This window comes from Manacus candei, unplaced genomic scaffold, assembly GCF_025592945.1.
Source record: "Manacus candei isolate 608988 ecotype Guabito, Panama unplaced genomic scaffold, ASM2559294v1 h1tg000014l, whole genome shotgun sequence".
NCBI lineage: Eukaryota > Metazoa > Chordata > Aves > Passeriformes > Pipridae > Manacus > Manacus candei.
The window spans coordinates 20,293,467-20,319,071 of record NW_026138062.1 but is presented as its reverse complement, the minus strand read 5'-3'; the positions used below and the strand labels follow the sequence as shown (position 1 = coordinate 20,319,071).

Genomic DNA, 25,605 nt, shown 5'->3' with positions numbered 1-25,605 from the left:
ATTTACAGCTTTGCAGCAGGGACTGCCAATAGTGGTTATGTGAAAACCAGTGTAAAACACCAGTCCTTATCTAAGGGCTGCTTTTGAATATGCTTGAAAAATTGTTTTCTCACCTATGTGTGTAGCATTCACACAAAATTACTGGGGCTCACTGGTATATCACAGCATTAAGACTGTACTGCCTTTCTAACAGAATGAATGCCCAAAATGAAAAGAAGGAAGGCCAAGGGTGTTATTTGCTTTTAAAAAATTTATTAATACTAACAAATATTTTGATTCCTTCTGATACTAGAAACCGGATGTAAAAAAGTGTCAGTTACCCTGTTACTTACAGGAGATTGGAGGTGGATCTAAAGGATCTCCGGTAAGGACATTTTCCCTCTCTGATTGACTACAAATCTCTTTCTCATTTTCTGGGAAGTATCTCTCCTTTGGTATCTCTTTTATGACCTAGCAATCTCTTTTTGAGGCAAACAGACAATACAAGAACTGTGTTTGCAATATGAGAATAAAGAAACTGATTACTGCCCCATTGTGTTAAATATTTACAATTGTCAAGAAGCAAAATGTGGAAAATAACATTTTCTCTTGGAGGACTTTTTTTATTTATTTGGCCCAAATGCCCTGTGCATACTGACAACACCTCCAATACTACCCAAAACCCAACAACTTTTGCAAATATCAGGCTTCCTACTGACATACATATTCAAAGACAACTTCTCTTTAAAGATTTTATGGTTGATGACATTCTGAGACGCACTCTTCATGAGCACGGGAGGCCCTCAGTGGCTGACAACCACACCTCATCAGGAAGGGAGTAGTATGGTGTTTCTTTTTCTTCCCCATTGTCCCCTGGCACCATCTATCCATATGATTCTATGCTATTACTGCACCACTTCATAGGCAGCAGATGCCTCCAGGCTTATCAATTGATGGCACCTGAGGTATCCCCCACCAGGCAAAGGGGAGCCTATTCTCACACTCAGAGATGATTTCTTCACAGGGGCAACCCCATCAGCCACCTTGACAAGAAATTTGGCTTTGGGTACCTGGTGGGTGGGATGCTTTCCTCTGATTCTTGGCCTTTTAAGCAAGAGGAGCTTATCCAAGCTAGGAGTTATTCTGCCTAGCCTTACAACAGAGCAGTTAGTAAAGGCCCCTCCTGATGAGCTGGGTCCAAGAAAAGAGCTGTTAGGAGAAACTAAGGGGTTTTTTTAAGAACACTAAACTATTTCATTTTAATTCATAGGCAAAAATAAATGCACTGATGCTGCTCATTGTGTGTTCCTTTTCATGCTTCCTATGTTAATCGCAGTTCTGACTGACTTTGCTCATTAAAGCCAAGCTGATCAAGTCATTAACATGCAAATGACCTCACTGTGCCAGAAAGTGTAATTCAAGCTATTTCTGTTTATTTTGTGTTCCTTTGCTGTTTTTTCTCACTCCAAGCAGAACCAGGTGAAATCTGAGATTCTAGAATGTCTGGATTTCTTAAACTGCATAATCTGAAATCTGAGTTTTACTTTGAAAACTCTGACCTGGATACACAGGTGAAAACACTGAAGAGTGAAATCATGATGCTCACATGTACATAAAGGCAGCAAACATATGGGGAGGGCAAGAAGAGAAAAATCACTTCTTTACCGAATGTCAGGCAAGCAAGAATTGTATAGGAAATAAAAGGACAAAAGTACTAGAAAAGTTTGCTGACAGTTGGTACAGATGCTTTTGAATTTCAAAGTAGGGTAAAAGATGTATAGTTAGAAATTTTGATTTATGGCATAAATTATTTATTTTCTTGTAAGTGCAAAGAAGCATTGTCTGTAAGATACACTGAAATCTCATCTCTGGAGTTCTTCCCATAAGCAAAAGAAAAATTACATTAGCAACTTCCTAGAGTTAATCATTCAGGAACTTTTCTGTATAAAAATCAGAGAATGTTCTCATGTTTCTTCAATTAATCATGAAACAAAGAAGTTGCTTCTAAAGATACTATTTTTAGGTATGTTTTCAGTGATTCCATTTGAAACTTCTGCTTCAGAGCAGACACTAGGGTTTGTTTCCTTGTTAATTAACATGATGACCAGATAAAACTATTAAAAAAAAAAAAAAAAAAAAGACAGTAACTGGCTTTTTTTCGGATTTTTTCCCACTCTATTCCTCTCTTACTCAGTACACTGGCTCTCTTTTACCAGTACACACAAGACAATGAAACTTTTTTGTTTTATTTTTCTGCCCTGAGAGGGATAGGCAATTCAATCCCAATGTGGCAACAAGCATTTCTAAAAAGTTAACAAAACTGCTTTCATTTCAATACTAGGCAACAAAACAGCATGGTGACAAGACCTATAATGAGGAAAAAAAATCCACTATGATAAGAAATATGGTTATTTCTGTCTAGAGGAACAAAAACATTTTGTAAAGTCCCCAGTTCTCTGAAATAAATATTTTTTACTGCTGCATTTACAGTGCTTTATCTTTGGGGAAATCAGTTCCGGAACTATGCTGACCTCCTTTTCCAGAAGCTTTTGGACTTTCTGATTTAAGTGTGATGTAAATGGCACTTGCTGCTGCACCATTGTCCCAGATGCACTTTGACACTACAGTTTTAACCATGCTTTTCCATCTTGTGTTACACAGTTTAAATAGACTGTGTATATGTTGGTTGGATGGGAACTCTGGAGTTCACCTACCCAAATCTCATATTCAGTGGATTACATGAAAATTCAATGCTATGAGGAAGGAAACTTTCCTGATGTAAAAGCATGCTTACTTAGCTCATACATATGAGTGTTCCCAGCTAAAACAGTCCACTTTCTGCAGGAAAAGGGCTTGCAAGAGCAAAATGAAATGTGTTGACCTTCTTCTGAGATTTTCTTTAATGAAAAAAGCCTGCAAAACAACTTCGGTGGCTTCCTGAAACAGTAGTAGTCAAGGGCATACATTCACAATCTATTAAAGGTCTACTAGCACTAAAATATCACAACAGGAAAGGAAGAGTAAATTTGAAGGTTCAGTAATGAAAACTAAGAAAATTACACAAATTTTAAACTAGGGAAATATGTTAAACATTTATTCAGAGTAAAATCCTAGGAAAAAGAAGTATAAGGATGATCAAAATATAAACAGATTAAATATGACTAGAGTAGATTAAAAAACAAATCAGGCTTATTCAGAATGCAGATTAAGTGGGCTGCTTTCTTCCCATGAGAAATAAAAGGACTAGTGGTCTTCCTTTGAGAAGGAAATGAGTGCACGGAAAATACTAAGGTTCAAGTCACTAGGTAAAGGAGAAAGGAAATGAGGAAGCCTACAGACTGCAGACATTTACATGGGGAATATTCCCCTCCCTAACACTGAACATCCAATTCAGACTTTTAAGCCTGCAGGCAGTGGGACCAACTTCAGGGCTCTTGAGAGATGTCTGAGTCAGGGGCTCTGCTCACAGGCAGCTCAGGGAAAGTCCGAAAAAAGCAAAATACTGAGAGAAAAGAAGTAGATGTTTTCTTTGCAGAGTCCATGATCAATTTAGAAATCTATCCCTCAAGTCCAACTTAAAATACTACTACCAATTTGTGAATCTTCCAGTTGTGTGCTCCCTATGCTGACAATACTAAAGGTCATTAGGAGGACTAGCAGCATTTCTTCTTCATGATATTCACTCTATTTGGTAACCCACACTGTTACAGGTGGTACTTATTCCATCCATTACTCAAAACTGAAACATGGATTCTCTAATAACAAGGAAGAGACTATAATTTCTGATGAATTATTGTATTTTCCTGAGAAAAACCTGCAGGTTATCTATAAAATATATAAATACATACATAAATAAATAAGTCTGGTAATTTAGTAGTAGTACAGGTTACATACGTGCATGCAAAGAGCAAAAGACATTTGGCTCTGATTTTCTCCCTTTGATCTCCCAGCATGTGCTCCCACAAAACCCTGTCCATGGTTCCTCACTGCTCCTTTCTCTGACTTTGAATGGATGATCAGAGGGCATGAGCTTTCTGAGGGCTTATTCTTTAGCAAAGGCTACCTGAAGTGTGAGTTGCACATGGGAAAATTGAGGAATTGCAGGTCTGTCATAGATATGATGATGGGATGTGAGGGAGAAAGCATTAGCAGTGTGGAAGCAGTGCATGATGTGGTAGTGTGGTAAAGAAAGTCTCATCTGAGTTTCATCTTATTTTCTAACTCAGGAATAACATGTATAGCATACTCCATTGTTGGACTGCCACTATTGCTGACCTTCTCACTCACAATTAGTACATCTTAACTATTGTTAAAGGAACAGAAGTGATAATTTTGGAAGCAGCTAATGGAAGCATCATCCCACCATAACCCAAAACAGATCTCTGATGGAGATCAGTGGCAGACACTGCCGGGGACCTGGGCCATAGACTCTCCCATGTGTCTTGTCACACCATCCAGCTGCTCTCATGGCCCCTGCCATCACAGTGGGAAGGGTCTGGAAGAGAAAATGGAAAATGGCTCCTTTCCCACCAGGTAAAACTCACACAAGCCCTTTGAGTGAGTTTTAAGCACAGCTTTTGTAATTGTCTTTTATGCTGAAACAAAAAAAGACAGGCCTTGATCTTGCAAACACAAAGGCCACTTTATTCCTCTCACCTGAAAAAAAGAAAAAAACCAATCCCACTGCAGCTTGCAAAGTTTTGCCAGAAATACCTATAAGAGGAAAATTTCATCCTCCTTGTAAAATACAGAATGGAAAACTTCCTCAGGAGGGGAAGCCTGAGTCACATTCTTGTATTCGATGAGTAGAATTTTCAGTCTGGGATCCACATACTCCCTTAGCTCTGGTCCATACAGACACTCAGACACAGCTGCAGAGCCAGGAGTCAGCACTGCAGGAAAGCCTTCCCCTTCTGTCCCTGACAGTGGGAACCAGGTAGGACTTGGCCAAGCCTGAGCCCAAACCCAAACCTGATCAAGCCCAAGCCCAGACCTGGCCAAGCCCAAGATCAAGGACCATTATCTGCTGTACCTGGGCTGACCCAATGTCCCACCTATCAAATGCTTGGCTTCCTGCATGTTGGGGAAACTAATAACCCTGCTCGAGTCACTGCTCTGGTGAAGGAAAATTTAAAATTAGGCAAGGGTTTGTCAGATTATCCCTACTGCCAGTCATAACATTCTACATATATCTCCAAGGGAATTCTACAACCCAGTATTTCGCTGCCAATGGCAGGAACACATACAAAACATTTCAGCAGGGAGATTCTGGTGTCCTGTGGGTATCCTCCTAGCCTTCCTCAGGGTGTCATCTTCACTGCATACGCCTACATATGACCAAGGGACTCGGGAGTGTGTCTGGGCTCCCAGGTTTGGACGTTCACCCTGGCTGTACCCTAACTCCAAACACAAAGGTAAGCACGAACACCCCCATTCCACCTCCCACAGAAAGGCATGCTAGGACGGGCAGTAAGGTTTCCTGCCAGCCCTGAGCACCACACACTGAGGGGCTGCACCATGGTGCTGACACAACCATTACAAAGATGGTGACACCAGTGGTCCTGCCTAAAAGAACTCACAGCCTAACGGGGGAAAGCTGCAGTTTCATGTGGCAAACACGTAACATGTATTTGTTTGCTGTGACATTTTGCTTTGAATCTCGCACTGCTAAGCACAAAAGCCAATGATAAAATAAATCACTCGGACACAGTATTGATTCTTGAACGATGATTACATAAAAAAAAAAGTAAATGCTTTGGTGTGTTACATAAATAATTCCCCTCTGGCATCTATTATGCATGTTGCGACCATACCTTTAATTTCATTTACGCAGCTTTTTTTGAGGAAAGACATCCAAATTTTTGCCTCAGCCTATTCCACTCACTTTACACAGTGAAGTACATGCAAAGGAAGAGGAGAAGCAGAGAAAAGAGAGGGAAATTGATTGCTGCCAGCCTGGTAGGGAAACGTTAACCTTGCAGGCAGGAGACAAACAGCAGAGTCATCTGCAACATGCAAACCAGCTTCTTCATTTCCATAGTGAGGCAAAGGAAATGTCCTTCAGAAATTTGCGAACTATTACTGTTATAAAGAAGTTGTCTTTAGTGGGATCCTGTGTACAAAAACTAATTTAAAAATAAATACTAAGATTAAATGTATCAGCTAAGCAGTTTCTGACAGAGAAAACTATTCTGGGTGGTTGGTGTTCATGTAACACAGATGCAGACTACTCATCAGTCCCTAAATGCAACCTGAAGAGAACATTTTCAGCTACCAGAGATGCTAAAACTGCCTCCACTTCAGTATCCCGCCCTCTCCAATCCCTCTCCTATCCTATATTTCTAAGTCATGCTCAAAAGACTTTGTCTCCAGAGAAGATTTCTATCACACTTGATCAAACGGGGCTTGTTCGAATCAGGACTGCGGTGTCGGGCCTATTTCTCAAAGTAATTATATTTCCGAGGTTAATTTGAAGAGGTTTGGCGCAGCTCGACCCAGTTTGCACGAAGAAGCACCAGCTTTACAACTACTACCCCATCCAGTACAGCCAGCGGCACTGCTGCGGCAGGGAGCACCGCGTCCACCCCTCCGATCCTGTCCGCTTCCCGAGAACGGTTCCGCACCCGCGCCCGCGTTCTCAGTCACGCACCGCTCCCCGCGCCCCGTGCCATCCCCGGCTGGATCGCCGCCGGCACTCCTGCACCGCTCCCCGCAGCGGAAAGAGTCACCGCCGGGATTCCCACACTGCTCTCCCCGGTCCCGCACCTCGAAAGGCCACTGCCGGCACTCTGGCACGGCTCCCCTCGGTCCCGCAGGGAGAAGGCTCACTGCCGGGATTCCCGCATCCCTCCCCCTTGTCCCGCAGAGGAGACAGTCACCGCTCGCCTGGTGTCCTCTCTCCCCGGGCCCTCCCTGGTGGGCGGCGGGGGATCCGTTTAATCGTGACTTTAATTTTAATCTTTTTTTTCCGTAAGCACAGAGTGGAAAATAACAATAACAACAATAACAATAATAATAACAACAATAACTGTAATAATGATGATGATGACGATGATAAATCCACCATCATCATTTCCTCCACCTGTCAATGACAATTACAGAGAATAGTTACCAGCGAGGAGCGGCGCAGCAACAGGCGATGCCGGCAGCGGGAGGTGGGCGCGCTCCCGCTGCCGCAGCCCCTCCGCCCGCTCCCACCGGCGCCGCCGCCCGTGCCCCGTCCGTCCCCCGTGTGGGCACGCCCCAGGACACGCCCCTCCACCGGGACTCTTGTGGTACGCTGGACAGCCACTGTATTGCTCAATGAAATACGTATTTTAAGGGTACCTCTGTAACGAGTTCTGCTCTAAGCCGAAACACAGAACAGATGCTTCTTCCCCAGCAGTGTTAACGTGGTTTTGATACTGTGCAGCAGAAAGTTCCTGATATTTGGCCATGGTTAGAGTAGAATACAACTTTATCCAGGTTTCTTTGGATTCACATCTGAAGTCTCTCTTTGCCACTGTCCCTCTTCATGATATGTTTGTTGTGAATCAGTTCCCACTCCCACTCCCCCGCCTTCAGACCCTGACTTTGGTCTTCTTGCACAGCAAGGAGAATTGGCAGGGTTCATCACAGACACACCCTTCCTTTGCTCCTGTATCCTTCACCAGGTTGAATTTCCTCACTACTAGCTTCCTTCTTCCCTTCTGCAGCACTGATAAGTCTCGCTGGCTCAACTGTCTGGAGCCTTGAACTAGATTACACCTACAGTAGTGACTACAGCCATATTTTTGCGGCCACAGCCTTTATACTTCTGTGTTCTGCTTTCATTTTTATTTTTTTTCTAGAAACTCACCAAATATAATGGTCAATTTTATCTCATGAGAAAATTGTATTCCCTCTCCCTTTGACTTGCTTTTATCCTCCTTTCTGTCTCCTGTAGCTTGTACAACTCTACTTTTCTTCACTTCCAGAAGCACTAGGGTTTCTTGTCTGTGTGGCATTTACTCCACTCCCCCCACTGAGACTCCTGCTTTTCTTTTTATCAGTCTTGCTCATCTCCATAACTTCAGGTCTCCTCTTATGCTTTCACCACCTTCCCTGTCTGTGAGTCAATCGAACATGCTGTGTATACTCACTATGAGGAATTCTTTTACTCCACTTCCACCCTAGGCCTTCGTTTCTTTCCAATCTGTTCTTCTGCCAGGAATTTTGCAGGCACTGCTCCTCAAGGCACTGATAATTTCTTCTTAACCAAGTCTGTGAACATTTCTCTACATCTTTGATCTATAGGTTACCTATAAATGAGAGAAAACAAGAAGACTTACCTTTAAATGTGTGCCCTAAACAGGTGTGTACTCTATGTCTTGTTTTTTATCGATGTTGGAAGGAGGCCCAGAGGTTGCCCAGAAGGGTTGTGGTGTCTTCACCTTTGGGTACAGCTCTGAGCTGTCTGCTCAGACCTCATAGTCAACCCTGCTGTGAGCAGGAGGTTGGACTAGACACATCCTGGGGTATCTTCCAAGAATGCAATGATCCATGAAGCAGGTGCCAGAACCCTTATCTTGAAGAGTAAAAGACTGGAAAGTTAAGATGCAGTGTATCACCAGAGAAGTACAAACATGGTTTATAGAGCATTTTGTTCCTGTTCTTCAAACTCAGCTTCTTTGGCTTTTTAAGAAGCCGTGCATTGGAGGAGGGAGGAGAGTTATTGTTGCTGTTATTGGGTTGTTTCATGTTTGGTTGGTTTTTTTTTTAATATCATATATATTATATACAAAATATATAATATATAATATATTTTATATATATTATATATAATATACATATTATATATATTATATATATTATATATTCTTCCTCCTATACCTCCAGTTTATTGCAAGGTTACTGTCCCCAGCCTCTGGTTAACATTGTGTCGTGGTATCTTGTCTTGTTGCAATATTTACCCATTTACTCAAGCTCATCATGGTTATAGTTGAACTCCAGGCTTCCTTTTCAATCTTCCCCTGTTTCTCCCATTCTCCAACCACTTGTTTAATTGCCGTTCAAGTCCACTAGGTAAGTTTCAAATCTGAATTCATTTCTGCTTATAGGCTTCAGGACTGTCTTAGTTTTTTTTCATCACAGTTTTATATAATGCTACACTTCATTTAAATTAATCTTTTCCACATGAAAAATTGCACCAAAGTCTCAACTTTATCTACTTTCAAATTAAATTACTGAAAAAAAATTTTTCCTGGAGATGTCCTTACTTCTAGCTGTGTGTGACAATTTTCTTAACTTTGTAAATCTTTCTGTGAGCATTAGCTTCCTGATGGCACTTTCATTTTCTCTTCAGTCACTTTCACCAGTGCTTTCCCTTTTCTGTTGTCTTTCTGATTTCCAGTTCTTTAGGACTGAGTCTTTATACTGTGTGATGTCTTATATGTATTTAGCCCTACAAGGAAAAAAATATATGACCAACAATCTCTGCAATTTAGGATGTAGACAATCTTGAAAACTACTGTGAATCAGAGTTTTGCTAAAATTGGCTACTATTCAGAGGATTTCTGAAACCAAATCAGGGAGTCTTTGATTAAAATCAGTGCCATTGTATGCATTCATAAACTAATAGAAAACTATAAAGAAGTATAAATTTGCTACTTGCAGACTCGGCCTTTTACAAGGGTTAACAGTTGCTCTTATTAAATCTATTTATCCAGCAAAAAACTATTTCTCAGAAACTTTCAGAGCTTTCATGGTTGACATGAGGCATTTCTGTATTTTACTGTTCCTCCTTTGGCTCAGAGATTAAATACCCTAATTGCCTCACCTTTTGTGACAGAGGTCATAGAATTATAAAATCCTAGAATCATAGAATATCCTGAGTTGGGAAGGACCCACAAGGATCATCAAAATCCAACTCATGGTGCTGCACAGGACCATCCCAAGTGCTGAAAAACATTCTTTAACGAAAGCATTTGAAGTCAATAGAATAGGCCTTTTTTGTGTTCGTGTGTGTGTCACTGATTTATTTCCTGAAACAGTAATGATAAAATAGGAAAACTGTTGAATCAGTCAGTAAGAGAACCAATGCCCTTTTTGGCCACTTCTTATGTTTTGTGACTTTAATAATCTGATTTATTTAAGCACACATTTATAGCTCAGCACCTTAAACTAGAGATGATTATTTCTTTTGTTTTGCACTGTAAGATTTTTTCTGATTTTTGAAATATCTTCAATCATCCATCAGGAACAAAGGGTAAGCAAGAAATGGTTGAGCAGCCAAAACCATTTCACAGACCTGCCTCCTAAGATGCTGTCTAAACTGTTTATGCCAAGGGAGAATGTTGAGAAAAGTAAATTGCACAAAGACAGTTCCTGAAGTGCATAGGTAAAAATTCCATGTGTTCTCTAAAATTAACATAGAAGAAGACAGATTGGCAGTTAAGTTACTAGTGCAAAGCAGTGTGAATGAGACTGCAGTATGACCCACATGACCTGCATCTTTTTGGGATGCTCTTCTTTTAAACAGGGAAAGAGTCTTCTGGGTAGGTCCTGGAAGCTGAGTCTTCCACCTATCAGATTTGAATACTACCCACTGGATAACAGAGGCATTCCCCCTAGCTCATCAAAAAATATGAGAGATAACATGGAAAACTGCTGGCATCAAGAAAAATTAAATTAGATCACGTGGAGTCAGACCACAGGGGAAGTGAGATACAACCCGGATTCAGAAAAAATGAAAAAAATTATGTTTGGTCAGATGGTCCTGCTCTTCTCAGAATATACATCCCTGTGAAAAGACAAATTTTGGCTTATATTATTTTACGCTCATCAGGGGTTTCTAATTAAAACAAAGGACTTGTCATGCAGTACGCTTCAGAAATAACCAGGCCATTTGTGTGCCTATATATGTGAATGAAAAGATCTTTCCAGTTTATATAAAGTATCTATTGATTAAATATTTAAGGACTAACCTTTAAAAATAAATGTGCAAAACAATAACATGATCTGTAATCAAAACATTTTTAACCTAAGTAATACAAAAACAAGACGGAAACTAGGCACCACTCCTTAAAACAGATCTGTAGAAAAGAACTCTAGCATATGCACAGTTTCACTGACTTCTGTCAACATCATCAAGCCCCAGAATCTGCTGCAGAAGAACAGCATACAGAAAACTTACAATGTTTTTTCTCAGATCAGCACAGTAGAACAAAGTTGCAGCATGAAAAAAAATGCTGCCCCTTTGAACTGAGATAAAGAGACCAAATCAAGTTTTGTTTTTTAATCCATTTAGCTTCTGTAATTCTATAGAAGTATTTAAATAGCTAAAACTCCTCAATATTCAAATAGTCAATAAAACAGGCAAAGAGAAACAAAATAAATTTAAATAATTTTTATTATGTTTGAGAGAAATGGTAATTTGAATTTTCATTTTGTTAGAATACTGTCATACTATATTTCTTATCATCACTATGTAATATTAAATTAGAAAGAATAACAATAATATATTAAAAGTAATACCTTTATGACAGTATGAAAAATAGTAAAGAAAATTCAGTTAGAGAAGTAAGGTTGAAAAGTCAGATAATACAATTATTGTTCCTTTGATACTATTAAGCCCGTCTGAATATTAGTTTAAAAGGCTGGTAAAATCTGCTTCTGTACAATACAGTTCCAGTCTGGTGCTGCCCAAACAGATGTAAATATTTCTGGCTCACTACCAGAGCTGTGTTTCAATGATTTAAACAATTTTAAAAATTATAGATAAACCTTGTATCCTGAAACAAAGTTCTGTTGTGATGGCTCTTGTCGCAGTAGTACTTATTAGTGGTGAATGCTATTTATAGATTGCGTATTTGTACAGTAAACATGACAAAAATCTAAGAGCTCACTTTAAAGTTTGTTTAAGGATCATTTTCTCCGAATGTAACTATCAGACCTGAAAGATATTTATACAGCAGCATGCCCATTGATCAGTAAGCAACACTTTATCAACGGCAATTCCATCATTTTGGTGGATGGAATTGTTTTGTGCTTCGTGAAGTGTGAGACTGAAACATAAGAGCAGAAGCCCTGGGCTAGAAAAAAAAAATAATGTCATGTGGTCTAAGTGTCTTTTCCTCACAGGGGAGTGTAGAAAGTGAGGATGTTACGAAATGAAGTTGATTGAAAAGGCAGCAGAAATGTCGTGGGGGTGGACTGTGCCCAGCTGAAGGTTGAAAGCTGTCAGTCACTGGGGTGGGTCAAGAAAACCAAGGAGGCAAGCCAATAGCCCCAGCTTTCTTTGAGAACTGAGTTGTAGCAGAGAGCTATAAAGAGTGACTTCTCCCTCAGAAGGACCCTGGAAACAAATCTCCCTAGCAAAAGGTACAGAGCACAAACCTTGTGGAATTAAACAGGCTGAATGAAGGATAATATACTAAGAATTTTTTTGTTGATAAAAATGTTCAGAACTAACTGACTGCTGGCTGCAGTACTGTTCTGGGGACCAGCTAAGGAATCAATGGTCCTCCAGAATGAGGTCTTTGGAGCTAGCCCTGATAGAAGTATCCAAAATCCAATTTTAATGTGAGGTGTATGAAATGAACCTTTGATACATTTAGTTTCCGTGGCACAGTTTTGGTAGGAAGGGTGTCTTCTGTGAGAAGCTGCCAGAAGCCTCCCCTATGTCCAACAGAGTCAATGCCAGCTGGCTCCAGGATGGACCTGCCAATGGCCAGAGCTGAGCCCGTCAGCTATAGTGGTAGCACCTGTGGGATAGGAGATTTAAGAAAGGAAAAAATGTTATTGCACAGAAGCAATCTTATCCAGAGATGAAATGACTGAGAATACCTGAGAGAAACAGCCCTGCAGACACCAAGGTCAGTGAAGAAGGAGGAGGAGGAGGTGATCCAGGTGCTGGAACACAGATTCCCCTACAGCCTGTGGTGAAGACCATGGTGAGACAGCTGTGCTCCTGCAGCCTATGGGAAGTTCTCATGTCAGAGGTGTGTGTGGAGAACTCCCATGGGAGAGACCCACGCTGGAGCAGGGGAAGAGTGCAAAGAGACCCAAGGAGGAAGGAGCATCAGAGACAATGTGCCAACTGACCACAATCCCCATTCTCCATCCTCCTGCGTCACTGAGGGGGATGACAAGTCAAGTTAAGCCCAGAAAGGCAAGTGTAAGGGGAAGATGTTTTAAGATTTTGCTTTAGTTCTCATTACTCTACTCTGATTCAATTGGTAATAAATTCGGGTAATTTCCCCAGGTCGAATCTGTTTTCCCCATGATGCTAACTGGTGAATGATCTCTCCCTGTCCTTATCTCAACCCACAAGAGTGTCATTATACTTTGCCTCCCTGTCTAGCTCAGGGGAATGGCAGAGCAGTTTTGGTGGGCACCTGGCATACAGCCAGGGTCAACCCACCACAGTGGTGTAGGACACTAGGGCTCAGTGCCAACTGTTGCATTAAGGATATAAAAATCTAGCAGAAAATAAAGCCCCTTGAACTCCAGCTGGTCCTCAAAGATCAGAGGGGCTCGGTGTGGCTGGGCTTAATTTCTGATTATAGCAAATTTAGCACTACCAGCCTGGTCAAATTCAATAAGAACTTGTATGATCCAGATTCAAAAATAGGGCAGTTTATTGAAGCAACAGGAAAGCAGGTTCAGAATTGTTGGTGGTAAATGCACTGAGTGTTAATATTTGTCGCTACTGAAGGTATAGTAACAGAGGTCTATTAGCAACCTATATATACTAAATACATGTATAATATATCTGCTCCAACACAGTTGAAGGTGCAAAGCTCACCTCAGCATCCCTTCAGGGAGGAGAAACACTGTCCATTGACCAATCCAGAGCAGGCAGATGTTCTTCTCCTCTTTTCTCCTTTTTTTTTTTTAGTCACAAAACTCCCCTTGTCTCATAATATAATTTTGCCCTTTCTTGACAAGGTAGAACAAACACTTTCTATAAGTGGGGTTTTGATGACTGTGGTCATACATGTAAGGCCTGTTAACTTTTCATTTGCATTCTTAGAGGGGGGAAAGTTTATACGCAAATTTGGCTTAATGAGGGTCTTGGTTAATTTTGGTCAGAATTTACAGTCAACACAAGAGGTAGAATAAACACTTTGATCATCCTCCACATGCTGACATGACAGTAAAGGCTGTCTGAGCTTCACCAGAGAATCTGTGCATGCATCCTTGTCTCCTTAACAGACCAGATCTGAAACAAGGCTTGTAACACACAGTGAAGGAAGAGTGAGGCCAATGGACGGTACAGTGGTGTGAGTGCTCTTTGTGTCTCACTGCAACAACATCAGTCTGTGAGGCCTCTGCTTTACTCCAGATATTGTCCCATTGTTAGCCCTTGCTTGACCCAGGTTCAAGGTAAGCTAGGGGCCCAGGGCATCTTTGTCACAATCAGCCTCATCAATTCTTTATAGATTTAAGGCACGTCTGACAGTTTGACCCATTACCCACCCCATGACCACAGTCACACAAGCAACACCTATAGAAGGCATCAGAAATTCTGTGAAGCTGCCTGTGACTGAAATTCTGTGAAGTGCCTGATCCTACAGTCACTGTTGAGACAATTTTTATAAGCTGATTTCCTTGTTCCTTTCACAGTCTGACCACAACTGACTTCACTTTTGTCATTGTACTTCAAACACACCCCTTCCATGGTGCTTTTTTCATACAGAATCTGCCCAAGTTGCCTTTCCCATTCAGTAGGATTAGCATGAGGTTTGAGTGATACAGGGAACACTATAGAGCACACACAGCAACAATCACTGAAAGAGCCTCACCTACTTCTCAGGTGAAAGATCACATTGCATTGGCACATGGCTCCTTGCTAATGGATTGAAGATCCCTAAAGAGGGACTTGTCAGTGATACAAATGGCTGTATTTCACACATAGTAGAACAAACACTGCTCATTCATTCTTCATTAAACTCACAAGGTGCCTCTGAAAACCTGCCCTTTCTGTCCTGCTCTTCTACTATCCAGCTCTTCTACTGCATACTTCACATAATTCAAAACAGTGTGTAGTGAACTGCATTTGTGTTGAAAAAAAAAGACTAACGTATTTTGCAATTGGCAGCACTGAGATGCTTAGTCTTAATTGCTGGTGCATTTTCTCTGAACAAGAAAAATCCATATAGGGCATGGAGAATTTGTAACACAATCTTTTCCTCAAAAACGATGCCAGAGCATGCCTCATTATAAACGTCTTTTTTCCTCTTGTTTTCAGCAGGAGGGATTTTTGGACAGTATCTAACTAGGGCAATAAAGGGCACAAATTATGAAAATAGAAGAGTCTGGCAGTGCTCAAGGGCAAGTCAAGCAGACAGATGCTTCCTGCAGCAATGAGCACATATTCCACAGTCACTTGAAAATCCAGCCTAAAGATACGCACCAGTCTGTTTGTCAGATTTGCCACAGTCAAACACAAATCCAGCTCAAAGAACTATTTCTTCAGACTCAGTTGCAGCCTGGCAATACACAAACTGTCCACGTTTGTTCTTGCCTTGTATGTTTCCAACACAGATATGCCTATCTCCTTAATCAGGGTAGTGACCATGGACAAACACTGTTCCAGACCAAAGCTACAGGTTTGCCTGACCTAAGGAGAGGTTTGATTCTCTCTGAAGCCAGTTTCCTGACAGTGAAAATGGAGCAGAATGATGATAGATAGTTCCCAGGTCTAGTTATAAGAATAACAACCCTGCATATTTGGTCTTCACCAGGCATAAACGCCTGGTGAAATTCCACTTTCACAATAGGTGTAGTGCTGAGCAAGTGCCATGAAAATTATCCAGAATGCATCAGGAAGAAGATGAGACACAGTAAAGGTACAAAGGAAATGGCAAAAGAAGGTGAGACAAAAGCAAGGAGAAATAAACAATGGAGAACTTAAGGCAAGGGTACTACAGAAAAAAACATGTAAATCAGTTATCCCACAGCTACAATAATATTAAGTTTTAAATCATTAATATTTAGTTTTAAATAATTCTAAGCACTTCTATTTCATGCAGTGACAGCCTAGGAACTACAAGATCATTTTTTCAAGGTTACAGTTCCAAAAGATCCTTTGAATGAAAGCTGCTATTGACTCTTAAACACAACATGAGTAATGCATCTTTAAAGGATATACCTGAAGGCTAAAAGCAATTTTCTGCTACAAGAAGTGACACAACATTTCCACTTGGGACCTAGAGATCAGTTTTTCCCCAAACTGTCTTGTTCATACTACATCTCTTGACTGTTTCACAGCTACCATCACCTGTGTGTCTGCATTGGATTTTCATTTTTGCAGGCAATGGTTTTCATCTTTCGAATCACATGTAGATTGTAGTATACACAAAGAAAGATTTTCATTTGGATTTTTAATTTTCATGAAATATAGACATTGCTATCTTACTCTGACTATAGTCGTCTGTTACTACCTGGTACTTCAGCACCGAAGCATTGCTTTTCCTGCAAAATGGATGCCAGGAATCTAAGAAAATTCTAAACTCCAATGAAGTATATAAATTCTCTTTCATTATATTAATCTTGATTGTTTGCATTCATCTACCTACTTATTATAACTTAAATTTTATTGGAACACTTAGATTTAGATTTGATATTACTAGAGGTATTAATAAGTAATGTATGTTATATTGGTATACTTTATTGTATATCTGTCATGAAAAGGATTGTCTGGTTTACACAGAACTAGATACCAGATTATATACACTAACATGCATTTGAAATGATATGTGACAATAGTTAAATATTATCTCAGCATCTACGTAGTTTGAGATAGTGTATGTAATAATAATAATAATCATTTTAATATGCATAAGCAGTGCTCTCCTATCAGAGTTTGTATAAAATTTCCTAGGTTAGAAATGAAAGAAAGAATTTAATAAAAGAGCAACAAACTGAAAAATAATTTCTCTGCCTGGGCTCTGGAGATGTTTTGGATTGCATGTTTGGATGGTTTGGATCCTCTCTAGGGGATGACTATAGTCCCGAATTTGACTAGGCTTCTTGAGTGAATATATTCAATATGCCTTTGGAAGGTTACAAAGGGAAGTCTAACACAGTTGGAACAACGTGGGAGAGTGGGATAAAAAGAAAATGCAAGCCAAAAATAACAGAGTTTAGAGACAACCACAGAACTGGGCCACTTATTTCATCACACAATTGGGAAAGCCTGAACCAAGGCACTGACCAGAGAGATATGACCTTGCTGCTCTCAATGACTGCAGGTGTAGAGCTCGTGTGTCAGTGTCTGTGCTCTATTTCATATTGGTTCCCTCATCATCTACATTGCAAAAGTATTCATTCATCTCCAGTTTTTCTTGGTGGGAGCAAACAGCTTCCTCTAAAAAAAAACTCTACTGTAGTGCTGTGGGTGGTTCATGCAGATGCCCAGCCTACAAAGGAGAACAGACAAGACTGCACATGATTTGTCCCCTTTTTCCATATTAATTGAATGATTTAGGGCTTGTCATCCTCTACCCTCTTGTATGTTATTGTACACACTATAGGCTTCAAGAAGTGTCCTCACTTTATTTTAGACTCTCTAGTCCAAAAAAAATTCCTACCTTGCAGAATAATACTTATGCATGAAAGCAGAGAGAACACTGGTGAATGAGCAGAGTGGGTACTGGTGAATTAGAGACTGAACATGACCCAGCAATATATGCTGGCAACCCAGAAAGCCAGCTGTATCCTGGACTGCATCAAAAGCATCATGGAAAGCAGGTTGAGGGAGGTGATTCTGCCCCTCGAAGTCCACTCTCCCCTCAGTGGAGTACTGAGTCCAGCTTTGGTCACGCCCAAAATAAGAAGGACACAGGCCTGGAGCAGGTCCAGAGGAGGCTATGAAGATGATCAGAGAAATGGAACATCTCTCCTATAAGGAACAACTGAGAGAGTTGGGATTGTTCATCCTGGAGAAGAGAAGGCTCCGGGGAGACCTTATAGTTTATAGCCTTCCAGTACGTCAGGGGTCTTACAGGAAAGATGGGAACAAACTTTTTAGCAGGGCCTGTTGCAATAGCACAAGTGGTAATGGTTTCAAACTAAAAGAGGGCAGATTCAGATTAGATATAGGGAAGAAATTTCTTATGATGATTTCCCCTGATCAGGCCCAGGACTGTGTCTGCCTGGGTAAAGGTTATCCTTGGATGACTTAGAGTTGTAGATGCAGGCTGGAAGGGAGTTTTGGAGGTCATCTTCTCCAAACCCTGTCTCAGAGTAGCACCAGTTTAGACCTTCAGTTGTCTCCCTCAGGAGCACTGGGTTCTTGACCTAAGGAGATAAACCAGTATTTTTCAAACTTTTAAAAACTGCGATCCTCCCCCTCCACCTTTCTGACTCATCATCTGTGTGCACCCAATTATATAAGACCATAAAAATTAGAAAAGTGACTTAAATTAAGGTCCTTCTACCAGTCAAACCCCTTTTTCGAAATTCTTCACTACTCCTTTTGTGACCTGAGCTGCAGAGCTGGACTAGATGATCTCCAGAGGTCCCCTTCAGCCTAAATTATTCTGACTCTACAATTCTCTGTTGTGTTTCTAATTCATCATTCTGTTTTCTTTCTTTTAGGTTGTTTTTATTAGAAAATCTCTAGTGTCTGGATGCTGCCTATAATGACATTAGCTTCATTCCTAATGACATCAAGAACCTCATGTATATAAACAACGTAAAATGAAAATAGATCCGTACATCAAAATATTGTGGACCACACTTGGATATTAATTGTGTCACTGAATACACTGGGAAGATTCACTCTCCCTCCCTCTTCTTAATCCTGTCCTATGTGAAGGTCTCATTTAAACAAAAACAGTAGATGATAATTGCACATCAGAAATATCTGTGGGTAGTGTAGAGCCAGCCACTTTTTGCAAGCATCTTGTTGATAGCTGTAAGTTGAATATCCCCATGCAAAACATGATAATTCCCTCATTTGAGCCATACATGTCCACATACTCCTGATTTGTATCAAAAGGAAAGAGAAACTGTATTTCTAAACCATGTGTAGTTATTTTCAAACAGTGCGAAGTGCTGGTGAGATAAGAATTAAAATGGGAACCCACCAAATAGAAACTGTAGAAAAGGAATTATCCATGCACGAGATAGTGTTGCTCTGTTGACCTTAGTGTTGATGTTGTCTCTGCACAGGTCTAATGCATTCAGATACACACACCCCTGTCCCTCTAGATAACCCAGGTATTTAAATTATCATTAGAAAAGCCTTGTACGTACAGTTGTGTCTAGAATGTAAAGTGCCCTGTGAGAAACACATAGCATTTTTTATATACATACCAGCTTGGTTTATTAATTCATCAAACGGGACTTAGGACATTATATAACTGTGGTCAAGTTGACTGTGGATGTAGTGTGAAGAGCCTGTAAATGCCTAGTGGTCCCTAAAACTACTGAAAACTGTAATGTCTGAACACTGAAGAGAACCAGCTCTCTGCTTTGCCATCTGGGATTTTGAATCTTCCACTAAAATCCTCAGAATGGAAAATAACTTCATACATCCCTTGTTCTGAAAGAAGAGATTCAGAATTAGCTTCAGAAGCTCACTTGTCTGGCTGCCCTTTGCTTCTCCAGAAATAATCTGAAGGAAAGATATCTACAGAACACAGAAGACAGTAAAAAAATTGGATGAGTAATACAGTAGTACGTCCCGTTTCCTTGCTCCCTCCCCTAAGGAATATCGTGAGCAAGAAATATTCATAGATGGCCCCTAATCAGTAACTGTACAAGTATTTGGAGAGTGGAAGTTCATAACTAGTCAACTCTTTCACATGAAATTAATGTTGATCAAAGCCTGCTACTATATTATATGGGGTACATCATGGTTTCCAGCCAGCTATGCTCAGTTCAGATTCTGAGTGTAGCTGAATGAATGTGAAACTACTTTTAAGGGAGATTCATTAGGCATGCAAATATTTTCTTGTATCTATGGTTCCTAGGACTTTACACTGCCACCTGTCCTCCAGCTTCATGTTGTGGTTATGCATCAAACCAGTCTGTTTGGAAGGGCGATTGACCTGAAGCTCCTGTCTGAGACAAAAATTATATCAGCTCCATTTCTGGGAATTGCAGAATCATTTTCTTCCCTCTGTCTTCACCTCATTCCACTGTACAGTTCATCTTTCTATTTTTGATGTATCTGTCTGCTTCTTCCCCATGGGAGCCACGCAGACTGTGCATTAAGACTAGAGTAATTACTTCTTTGCAATGGTGTGGGCCTCTGCTAAAGTGGAGCTGAAGAAGTTTAAGCACCTTCTCCAGATGAACCACAGTAATTTTGAGGCCAGCTAATTTCTTTAATCTGCATTTATTAGTGAGGAGGTTGAGTTGCTGCAGCTGTGGATATAATCTTAGAAGGATGATGCGAAGTTTTTGTCCCAGTTTCTTCCCCAATGTAGTTTTACTGTCTGTGATTGCTGCAGTAGACCTTGGTATGGCAAAGCACTTTGGCTCATCTGACATTACAGGAACATACTTCAAGTTGGAAGACTTCCCCTTTGTTTCCATGCTTACCCATCATTATTCCACAGAAACCTCATGTCCAGTACTTTGTGGAAAGTGATCCGAATTGCAGCAGAGGAACTCTGAACAGGATAAAATAGTCAAGATATAGGAGATCTCATGTTATGTTACGTTACTCTGTTGGACAACCTAAGACTCAGCTGGAGTGATGAGATCAGTGCTTTCAGCTCTGAATGGTCTGTTTCATATCAAAGAGTATGTAGTTGTGTCAGAATGAAAGGCAGACTCAGCCCTATGTAAAATCAATGAAGTTACGTGCTGACCCTGTGCTTCCTCCAGTGTTACCCGGAGAGGGATCAAATTCTTTCTCTCTGCTAGCATTATGCCATTTTACATCATAAGACTTGACATTGCTTTAAAAAAAAAAAAGAATAACTTTATTCCTGGACTACAAATTACATATAGGACCTATTTGTTAAAACCACAACATTTTTGCAAGCTATAGAAGGTCTTGTAAATAAATCTTGGTATTTCTTGTAAATACATTTCTTTTTTTGCTATGGAAAATAAAACGTATTTTTAGTGAGTGGTGGTCCCCAAATCTGAAATGCCTCATGTTTTTTTTAAACACAAAATCCCCAAACAAATGAAACCCCACTGCCTAAGTGACTTGATGACAAAGACAGTCTGTAACAAAACTGGAATCAGAGCTCCAGTTTCTGACTTGTTACCCCTTAACCACAGTACTGCTCAATAAGTGCTTAGTTGATGCTTCGTACTGTTTCCCACATAGTACAATTACTGGTGATACAATATACAAACACAGCGAAACTCAATTTTAAAAAATAAAAACCGCAACCCCTGATTTTATTTTAATTCATTTAACAAGACAGATAACAGAATTATTAAGTGTGGCAGATTTTCATATTTTTTGGTTAAATTACAAAAATTCAGCATTTTTTCACAGCTACAGTTGAAGGGTTTTTGTTCTCATCTCTGTAACAAACATTGTACTTTTGCCTATTCCAAAGTAAACATTTCCTATATTGAAGGATTTTTATCACAGATCTGTAATAGACTTTGGACCCTGATGCACTGAAGCCAGTGCCTGAGATTTCCCTGGCTGTGGAATACCCACAACTACAACCTGGACAGAACAGGAGAAGGGGACTTTCCAGTATGGCCCTGTGGGACTGTCCCAAGCCTGGTGTTTTCACAACCTTCATTTGGAAGTGCCTTGGATTTGTTGTGTGTCTTAAGAGCCACTCCATATTGTTTGACTTGAGGATGGAAAGTCTGCAAACGGCTTTTCACAGATGTTGTATATACAGCACTATAAAGGCAGGTGAGACTGTGAGGCAGAGGAGGAAAATGCTGAGGGAGAGATGAAAAACTATTGACACAGGTCTTCTTTGTATCCAAGCACTCCTATGGGCAGATGGACACCTGTGCCCCAGTGACAGAAACACAGCATTTGTCACAAAATAATTGCTGGATAAATTGCATCAGTAGCATCAAGGACAGAGCCCAACACACAGGCCTCCTGCTTCTGTGAGCATTGAGCCGCAAAGGCAGGTGCCTTCTACTCACTTCTTGCTCCAGCCCTATGAATATTGCATGCCTGATGACAGCTATGTAGCTGGAGTAGCCCCCCCCTCTTTCTCTCCCCACCACTGCTTCTTCTTTCCACAGCATATATTATTCCTATAGACTTATGACTGATGAGCTCTCCTGCAACAAAGTTACAAGTAGTGAAACTGCCTCAGTCTCAGAAGGAATGCTTTTCACCTCCCGGTAAGTGCTCCAACTTCTGCTCAGTTGGGCAGTTTCCTTTCTCCCTTCCTCCTCATCAATCTCAAGTGAACTCAATGTTGTCCTTATGTGTTTTCTACAGAACAGTAACCCATCTGTGCATGCAGCAGTGAGTTTTCAAGTGCCTCAGGGAGCTACAAGGAGAATTTAGGTGCCTGTGGACAAAGGCCAAGCCAGGGATGCTGCTATGCTTCACTCTGTTAATACATCTGAAATCATGTTTCTGTGGAGCTGAAGGATGGAAGTAACTTTGTGACTCTTTCTTCATTTGCTATACTAATCATAGTGAAAAACTCAACTACTCATTTCTGCTGGGATTTTAACTGAGGTCAGTTAATCTCTGTACAAGTACCCAGGTACAGGATGCCAGAAATGGGAGTAGACAGCAATGGGGACTGGGAGTGAAACTAGAGACATTTAAATGTAGAAGCAGAAATGGATGTTGCAGAAAGAGAACTGAAAGAAGGAATTCAGAGGTTAAGCAAAACTCATGGACATTACAGTGAAGAGGGAAGATCTGAAGAAGTTTATGCAAATGATAATAAGCATTATTCAAACACAGAAAACAGGGCAATGTGTCACTTGCGTAAAGATTGCCACTGGCTAAGTGTTAAAGCTTCACATACAGAGGAGAAAATTCATCTAGACACCACAGCAGTTTCACTGCCTACCATGGAGTAGGTAGTCTGAACAACCACTCCATCATTTTAAGAGGAGCAGGAAAGGAAAAGGTCCATGGTTAAGAAGGAAGAGAGATTTTTCTTTTTCTTCAAAGTTGTTTGGGACTGATATATTCCAGAAGATTTGTGCACACTGTAGAGCCCATGGCTGAAATTAAAAAATAATCCACGAACTAGCAAGATGCCCAGCAAAATTAACAGCAACCTTTGGCTTTCCCTCATCTGTTCCTGGCTGCTTATGGTGAGGAAAATGAACTCTGACACTGGAGAGTACAGTAGGTGCTTCTGCAAGGCAGGATGCAGGCATAGATAAACATGGATACATGTGACCTCCTGTGCTCTGGGCTCAAAGCTGTCTGGCAGAGGAGGAGCTGTGAGCTGCAGTTACATTGTCTTCCATGCAAATTTATAGTAGTAGTAGTAGTAGCAGCAGCAGCAGCAGCAGCAGCAGCAGCAGCAGCAGCAGCATCTCAGGTGCAGCACTCCTTTACTCTCTGGCTTCCAAGTGAGAGCTGGGTTGTGCCAGACATGGAAGACCATTCCTCCATGTCTTCCAAAGAAAAAATGTTCCCTAATATTGAGCTAGCTGCTAGGGACATCTAAGGATAACTTTAAGCAATTTGTTCCATTATTTTAGGAATGGCTGTAAAGCTTCCCAGAACTAATTAATAGGAAGTGTTTTCAGACTGAAAGAGCTATAAATGCATTCAGGATTTCTGGTCCAGATTCTCAGCCTATCTGCCAGGCTCCAGGGGCAGAGGGATGTACTTTGCATTGCTAACCTGGCAGCAGCAGAGAGAGTTGGCATTCAGTGTATCTTTCAGAAAACATGAATAATAAAAGGAGTCAAGGGAATATAGGAATAGAAGTGGGCAAGCTTGGAGAAGTGAGAATGAGGTGCCAGAGCTGGATGCAAACACACAGCGCAGCTGTGTTCCGCAGCCACTAAAACTGTTGGGAGTGTGGGCATTGCTTCCCGGGGATGAACCTGTGCTCATCCCAGCTTGGGGTGGCTCTGCAGACGCACCTTTGGAACAGAGAGCAGCACGAACGCAGCAATACAGCTTTGTTGAGCTCAGCAGTCTGCGTTCTTCCCCCGGTTCCGGGCAGGATTTGCAGTTTATGTGGCTACGGCCACAGCGAGGTGTGTTTGCCCAGAAGGTGGTGTCCCAGCCATTCCTGTACCCTCCCTACGCTGCAGCACAGGAACCCACCTGAGCTGCGTACAACCAGCCCCCTCTAGTGGCACTTGTCTCGTGAAGTTCTGATATTTTGTGAAACTGGGTTGGGATTTTTGTTTATTTATACATACAGCATGGTGTGACGAGATAGTGACATCGAATTACAGATTCACCGGGGTTTAAACTGTTTGACTCGCCTACACTCTCTCTTACCCTGCAGAGCAAGGTATATGGAGCAAGTAACCTTCTGAAGTACCTGTGATGGAGTGAAATGAAAATTATGATCAAACTGTTTAAATGTGAACAAAGCTTCTGCTTGAGAATACACAGCTTTTAAGTTCAACACTAATGCTTCTATCATCTCCTCTGTGAAATTCTTCAAACCTCATTTGTTTTCCTCTTCATCCAGACCACTTCCAAACACACCTTTAAATGTAAAGCTAGTGTTAGAGGAGATTCACCCCCTAAAACTACACTTGAGCATTTTACTAGCAGTATTTATTGCAGTGTAACTTAAGGTATCTGACCCACATTCTGGACCATAGGCATCATATTTTACATGTGATGGGCTACATACAGAGCTCATGCTTACACAATTCCTCAGAGGAATGGAAAAGATTAAAATTACAGCTAGTTTGTGCTGGGGACCCAAGTCTGATCTTCCCACTAACTCAGGATTTTGAAATTATGTACTCCGGAGGCAGAGGATGAAGCTTTGGTGAAGTAAGAAGTTTATTCTTCTCTTGTTTTATCAGAAAACCACTAAATACATAATTCTGACTTTCACATTTTGTTTAGATAGTGCAGAAATTACTTATTACTGGGTGATCAATACACAGCATTCTTGCTTCTCAAATGTAACCTGATTTGAGACAAGATGTAATTTAGCCGAAGTTAATACTGGCATTTTTTGATGGTTTTGCATTGGGCCCTGCTCCTACAAACACGTGTTTGTGTGCGTGCGTGTGTGTGTGTGCGTGTGTGTGTGCATGTGCATGTGAAAGGAGGTGTGTGTGGACATACCTGTACAGGCAAGCAGGGTTAGAGGAGAAGGAACCTTTTTGCTGAAAGTCCTTTATCAATTCACTTCCCTGGTCAGCTGGAACGTGGCTTAAGGTTGCAGGTAATAAGGATGGTGTAGCAAGACACCCAAGAGCTCTTCCCTTGCATACAGAGGATAAGGTAGCTGTGAGAGACATATACCCATGCACTGATTTTGCACAGCCAGTGGGGAGGTTTTGGGCCACAGATAATAACTGACTGCATGGCCTCTCCCATTGCTTTCAGGGGAAAAGCCAATGATTGAGGACTGTGTACTGCCTCTCTTGGCCATGTGGCTACACCTGTGGCATTTTGTACCTGTAAAATACAGACTAGGCCAACACATCGGGATGGTTGATGGACCAGCTGGAGCATGAGCTGCGGTTGCCTAGTCCATTCTGGAGTGTTCCCTCCTCCCAGGAAGCAACATTTCCTGCAGCCGGATT

General features: G+C 41.0%; 2 protein-coding genes across 2 annotated transcripts in view; one reads left to right on the top strand and one right to left on the bottom strand.

Moving 5' to 3' along the window:
* Positions 1-7,156, bottom strand: part of LCP1 (lymphocyte cytosolic protein 1) — a 50,596-nt gene extending 43,440 nt beyond the window's left edge. Inside the window, exon 1 of the mRNA XM_051778703.1 lies at positions 7,091-7,156. The gene's annotated coding sequence lies outside the window, so the exon portion shown is untranslated. The remainder of the gene's footprint in view (positions 1-7,090) is intronic.
* Positions 7,157-10,215: 3,059 nt separating this feature from the next.
* LRRC63 (leucine rich repeat containing 63) lies at positions 10,216-20,571 on the top strand. Its single transcript, XM_051781134.1, is given in 10 exon segments — positions 10,216-10,247; positions 10,249-10,301; positions 15,191-15,254; positions 15,256-15,572; positions 16,213-16,255; positions 18,544-18,625; positions 19,378-19,453; positions 19,456-19,491; positions 19,494-19,626; positions 20,382-20,571. Coding segments are annotated over 10 exon segments (1,026 nt in total).
* Positions 20,572-25,605: the final 5,034 nt, after the last annotated feature.